Raw genomic sequence first — 7,035 nt, forward strand, 5'->3', positions numbered from 1 at the left:
ATCCATGAGCATGGAGTATTTTTCCATCCAATGAAGACATACAAACGGCTAACAGACACATGAAAAAATGTTCAAAATCTTTAGCCATCAGGGAAATGCAAATCAAAACCACATTGGGATACCACCTTATGCCAGTTAGAAAGGCAAAAATTGACAAGGCAGGAAACAACAAATGTTGGAGATGATGTGGAGAAAGGGGATCCCTCTTACACTGTTGGTGGGAATGCAAGTTGGTACAGCCACTTTGGAAAACAGTGTAGAGGTCCCTTAAAATTTAAAAACTGAGCTACCCTATGATCCAGCAATTGCACTACTGGGTATTTACCCTAAAGATACAGACGTAGTGAAGAGAAGGGCCATATGCACCCCAATGTTCATAGTAGCATTGTCCACGATAGTCAAACTATGGAAGGGGCTGAGATGCCCTTCAACAGATGACTGGATTAAGAAGATGTGGTCCATATATACAATGGAATATTACTCAGCCACCAGAAAGAACAATTACACAACATTTGAAGCAACATGGACGGGAGATAATGCTAAGCGAAATAAGTCAAGCAGAGAAAGGCAATTATCATATGGTTTCACTCATTTATGGAACAAAGAAAATAGCAGGGAGATCAGTAGGGAAAGGGATGAAGAAAGGCGGGCTAAACAGAAGGGGGAATGAGCCATGAGAGACTATGGACTCTGGGAAACAAACTGAGGGCTTCAGAGGGGAGTGGAGTGGGGGAATGGGATAGGCTGGTGAAGGGTATTAAGGAGGGTACGTATTGCACGGTGTACTGGGTGTTATACGCAAGTAATGAATCATGGAACATTACATCAAAACCTAAGGATATACTGTATGGTGACTAACATAACATAATAAAAAATTATAAAAATTAAATATTAAAAAAATTAAATTATTTCTTAAATAATTTATTTCTCATCACTTGGAATCCATTTTTCTTCTTTATAATAATGACCCTATATTGAAAATCTCTTTATTCTGTAAATATGTGGAAAATCTCTTTATTCTGTAAATATGTGAATCACTAGAGTGAGATGTTTTTCATCTTTTATTTGCAATTGAATAGGAACATGGGAAACATAGGAAAAAGAATATCTGCAGTATTAATAATGCTTATTAAATGTTATTAACCTAAATTAAAAATGGTAATATGCAAATAATTGATAAGCTAGGCATTATTTAGAGAATCTTCCTCATTATGATATATGATATATGAACTGAATATATACAATTACAAACCAATTTACAAGGGAGATAAAATTGATGAGGATGATTCTTTGTAAGCAAAATCACTTAAGGAATCTTTGGGGCAAGATATGGATTAGAGTTCATTGAGGGGCTCTAGGAGTGGTGTGTGTATTCTCATTGATTAAAGTTATACTGTTGCGGGAACAAGAGAAAATATGAGTAAGACTCCAAATAGGAGGAAACAAGAAATATCTTGAAATGAGAAGATAAAAGCACTAACACAATTTATTTATGCATAAAGGAACTTATATACATTCTTGACTCTGTTTAATCTATAGTAAATTTTTAATTAATAGATGTTATATTTTTTCTTCTCTATTTAGTTTTGAGTAGTTAAAAATAACCATTTTTATTTCATAATTGTTGCCTAAAAATATTTAGTGTTAATATAGGATTATTTTAAATACAAATTTAATATATAAATACCTGCATCTATCACCTAAATTAAGACAGGAAATCTGTGCCCATTAATTCCAGAGAAAGTGATTTTTTCTCCTATGACAGTATAGCTAATATCTTAATTATTCTGTGTTTCTTTCTGATACATTCCACAAACCAAATAATATGCCCATTCACTCCCTTATTAAATGATGTCTTATTCAAAAAAACACAAAACAAAACAAAAAAAAGAACAGGAAATCCGAAGAATTCCCTTAAATCTCTGAAACTTGATTTATGGTCTGCAAATATCTGTAGCCAAAATGATGGTTGTATCAACCTCAAGAGACATTGCTTCATGTAGACCCAGAGTCCTGCAGGGATTTCGCTGTAGAGTTGGAGATTCACATCTGCAATAATTTGAATACATGTAAATTACTAACTGAAATAACTTTCATACCACTTTAATATTTTATTCCAAGAATGTATGGACATGGTATCAACAAACCACAGGATAAAATGATGGTCCCATAACCCATTCCTCTTGACACCTGAGGCAAATACTTCAAATTATTTTACATTTTTTCTCAGTACTTCCTCAATATTTTAAACAATATGCTCATTTTCTGATGTTTGATTCTTAAATCCCACATATCAGGCCACGATTTGTAACTCAGGCCATGGTGGATGAACTGTCATTCCCTCCCTAAATCATCAAACTTTTCCCCTTCCCTCCCCATTCTGTCAACATAGTTACATCCCATGTTATGTTTGAGGACATGCATTGAAAGCTTTCTTCCATCTCCTAGAATTTATTGTTTGCATATAAAATATATGACATCATTACTGCATATATTTCTTCTCATATTACCATTATTTCTCCCAAGGATAATTTAGGATATCTCTATACTGATACTGAGAATTATCAAAAAATTGTTTTCAAGACAATATTTCATACTTTCATGAAAATACCATTTAATTCTTTATTTTATTTTTTCTGCTCTCTTGCATCATCTTTGAATATTGTAGCTCATATATAGTGGTTCTGAATAAACATCTTATATAATAATATTCACTTAAAAATAAATAAATATTTGGGGCGCCTGGGTGTCTCAGTCATTAAGCGTCTGCTTTCAGCTCAGGGTGTGATCCTGAAGTCCTGGGATCGAGCCCCACATCAGGCTCCTCTGCTGGGAGCTTGCTTCTCCCTCTCCCACTCCCCCTGCTTGTGTTCCCTCTCTCGCTGGCTGTCTCTCTCTCTGTCAAATAAATAAATAAAATCTAAATAAATAAATAAATAAATATTTTGTCATAAATAAATCAATGTCATATGCATTTACAGGAATGCCCATAAGTATATGCTGGATCACTTGTATTATTCGTATCATTTTCTTATCTGTTTTAAATGTCAAAATTTGTGTTTTGTTGCTGTTTTCTGGTGAATACTCATCAACCTATGTTGTAAGACTTTCATTAATTTATTAAATTATTATATTGTACATTTCTAAAAGTTTTTCTTTGTTATTTGGCACTTCATTTTATATAACACATGGAATTATTACTTTGGATTTAACAAATTCTCATACTGCTCTGAAGACATCAGATTTTTGTAAAGCTTTCTTGCATTTATGCCAATCAGTTTACTCAGTTTGTCTGTCTGTCTGTCTTTCCTATAATGACTTCCTCAACAGTCTGATGGCTTTGGTCCTAGAAATGTATGAGACACTGAAGCACTACAATCCTTTTAAGGCATAACATGCTGGGATATACTCAATGATGGTATTCCCTCTGGAGAAGATTTCCTCCACTCATTCCCACTTAGAATTCTCTCAAAACGCCATTACTCTTTCTCCTTTTATGTGTTTGTTCCTTAAAATTTCTTCTCCCAAAAGGTTCTTAACGTTTCATCTCTGATTCCCCTCACTACTCTCTTTCCCACTTTCTTTAAATTGATTACTTATTTATTATGTTAGTTGAGCCTTAAGACAGGAGGGTGATACAAATAGGGACTAAACTCTCACACTTATCTAAAAATGGAATGAGTTTTAAATACACAAAAATAAGAGGTAAAACAGAATAAGAGGGGCGCCTGGGTGGCATAGCGGTTAAGCATCTGCCTTTGGCTCAGGGCGTGATCCCGGCGTTACGGGATCCAGCCCCACATTAGGCTCCTCCGCTATGAGCCTGCTTCTTCCTCTCCCACTCCCCCTGCTTGTGTTCCCTCTCTCACTGGCTGTCTCTTTCTCTCTCAGATAAATAAATAAAATCTTTAAAAAACCCCACAAAATTATGAAAAAAAACAGAATAAGAAAAGGTGCCATAAAGCAATTCATAATGTTATATGATTATTGAGAAGCAGATGAATACAACACAGATCTTTTCAGAGAGCTTGAGCAGAATCATGGAGCTACACTAAAAATTTAGAATAAGTTACCAGGAAAAGAGTTTCCTTAAACTAAAGCATTTGAATATTGAATGAAGAGGAAAAATTTTGCTTCATATAAATTATGTTTGGCAATAACTATTCATTGTTTATTTTTGGAGAAAAATATGCAGGTAATAATGCTTGGCATCTAAAAGCTTGATTTGACAAACTTTTTACAGAAAACAACAAAACAACAACAAAACAAAAGTACAAGCTAAAAAGATATATATCTACAACATGACCGGATAGACTACTTTAGTTTCAGAAATATTAGGGCTTAATTATAAAAGAAAAAATCAGTGCCTAAGAGTAATAAAATGTATTCAAGAATGGTTCTGTAATTTATGCATTTACATTGATTTATAATGCATACTTAAAAAGTATAAATTCTGATGTTGATAATGACTAAATTTACATAGAAAAATAAAATATGTGTATCTTAATAAAGTCACAGAAATATATTATCCTTACAAATTTACACATTTCCATTGAAATATTTTGGAGACATATGTATGCATCATCAAGTTTTTATCTATGAGTCAAAAATTGTTTCTTTTTCCAAAATATGTGTTAATTTTTTAAAGAGCTGCAATGTGTCCTGAATAAATCACAGTGGAAGTAAAATAATGAATTAATAAAGATTATTTTTTGTCCTGTTATGTGTCTCTCTTTAGGGAAAACTAAATTAATGTCCCATGGAAAATATTAATGAAACATCTACAGATTTCTTCTTATTGGGGTTGTTCCCACCATCAAGAATTGGCCTGTTCTTCTTCATTCTCATTGTTCTCATTTTCTTAATGGCTCTGTTTGGAAACCTGTCCATGATCATTCTCATCTTTCTGGACACCCATCTCCACACTCCCATGTATTTTCTACTTAGTCAACTCTCCCTCGTGGACCTGAACTTCATCTCCAACATTGTCCCCAAGATGGCTTCTGATTATCTCTTTGAAAATGAGACTATTTCTTTCATCGGGTGTGGTGTTCAGAGCTTCTTCTTTGTTGCTTTAGCTGGTGCAGAAGGGTTAATACTGGCCTCCATGGCCTATGATCGTTATGTGGCTATTTGCTTTCCTCTCCACTATCCCACTCGTATGAGCAAAAAAGTATGTGTGCTGCTAATAACAGGATCTTGGATCATGGGCTCAATCAACTCCTGTGCCCACACTGCATATGTCCTCAATATCCCTTACTGTCGATCCAGGACCATCAACCATTTCTTCTGTGATCTTGCAACCATGTTGACTCTGGCCTGCATGGACACCTGGGTCTATGAGTACACGGTGTTTTTGAGCATCACCCTCTTCCTTGTGTTTCCCTTCATTTGCATTTCATGTTCCTATGGCCGGGTTCTCCTTGCCATCTGCCGAATGCAGTCAACAGAAGGGAGGAAGAAGGCCTATTTGACCTGCAGCACCCACATCGCTGTGGTGTCTTTCTACTATGCACCCTTTGTTTACACTTATCTACGCCCAAGATCCTTCCGATCTCCCACAGAGGATAAGATCCTGGCTGTCTTCTACACCATCCTGACCCCAATGCTCAACCCCATCATCTACAGCCTGAGAAACAGGGAGGTGATGGGGGCTCTAAGACGAGTGATTCAGAGATTCTGCTCTGTAAAAATATAACAAAGTTCTCACTGCTGCTTAGAAATATATTAATTTCACCTTGTAAACTCCTTAAGAACAATGCCATTCTGTGATTGAATACAGAGATTATATAATATAAAAAAGTAAAATAATAAAGATTTGACAAAATAATTATATATTCCTAGTCACTCTGTTTTTGTGGTAATTTTTTTTTCTTTTTCTTTTTTCTTTTTTTTTTTGTTACAAATAATTTATTAACTGCAAGTTGAAGTCTAAAGGCCACAGTTATTCTCAATATTACAAGTACAAATAGGAACACAATAGTCAAAATATGGAAAGAGCCCAGATATCCATCAAGAGATGAATGGGTAAGAAAAGGTATATATCATAATATAAATCAATGTTGGTATATATACACCATAATATAAATCAATTTAGACATATGTGGATATATTACCCAGCCATAAAAACAGAGAGGATTCTTGCTACTTCAGTGACATGAATGAAACTAGTGAGTATTATGTGCTAAGCAAAATAAGTCAGTCAGAGAAAGACATATACCATATGATTTCACTCATATGTGAATTCAAGAAACAATGGAGCAAAGGGGAAAAAAGAGAGAGGCAAACCAATTAATAGACCTTTAACTCTAGATAACAAGCTGATGGTCACCAGACACCAGACAGGAGGGTATAGGGAATGTGTTAAGTAGGGGATGGGATTAAGTAGTGCCCCTGTGATGAGCACCAGATGTTGTATGGAAGTGCTGAATAACCACGTTGTATGCCTGAAACTAATATTACACTGTAGTTTCTCTAACTGGAATTAAAATAGTATCTTAAAAAAAAAACAGTTAAGTGGTGACAAATGATCTAATTTTAGGTGCGATGGACAATTTGTTTGTGTAGCAAGCATAGAATGCTGTTAAATACCACCCTTCAATGACAAGGAAGTGTGTAACGTAATTCACATTACATTCGATTTTTGCAAATGTTCTCAGTGTATATGCTTGGAAACATTTAGGAGTTTTGTGTTTTGATTTGTTTTGTTTTTAACCTGTACAAATGACCAATCTTGCTATTGATCAATTAATAAAGCAATATAACTTAATTCTCCTTGCAAAAATTAACATATATATCCATAAATATAATACACACATTTATATAAATATAAAACGCAAAACAATGAACAAAAGAAACAAATAAATTTAGCACATATGAAAGTGGAGAATTCCTGGATTCAAGCTGATCACTATCTTAACTAAGGTTTTGTGAGATTTCATTTCTGCCCACAGTAGACAGACATGTTATAGAACTGTGGTGGTTCTGTTATGTTATGATGACCTTCGGAAAGGGGTTCTTCTCAGTTCTCCATGC

The 7,035-nt window shown here is 34.5% G+C and overlaps 1 protein-coding gene across 1 annotated transcript; it reads left to right on the plus strand.

Annotated features, from left to right (window-relative positions):
• The first annotated feature begins 4,759 nt into the window (after window positions 1–4,759).
• LOC103680566 (olfactory receptor 2L8-like) lies at window positions 4,760–5,698 on the plus strand. Its single transcript, XM_008710067.1, has one exon. The coding sequence runs from the start codon at window positions 4,760–4,762 to the stop codon at window positions 5,696–5,698; it is 939 nt and encodes a 312-aa protein (XP_008708289.1).
• The last annotated feature ends 1,337 nt before the right edge of the window (window positions 5,699–7,035 follow it).

The sequence above is a fragment of the Ursus maritimus genome, unplaced genomic scaffold (assembly GCF_017311325.1).
Source record: "Ursus maritimus isolate PB19 unplaced genomic scaffold, ASM1731132v1 scaffold_5, whole genome shotgun sequence".
Taxonomy (NCBI): domain Eukaryota; kingdom Metazoa; phylum Chordata; class Mammalia; order Carnivora; family Ursidae; genus Ursus; species Ursus maritimus.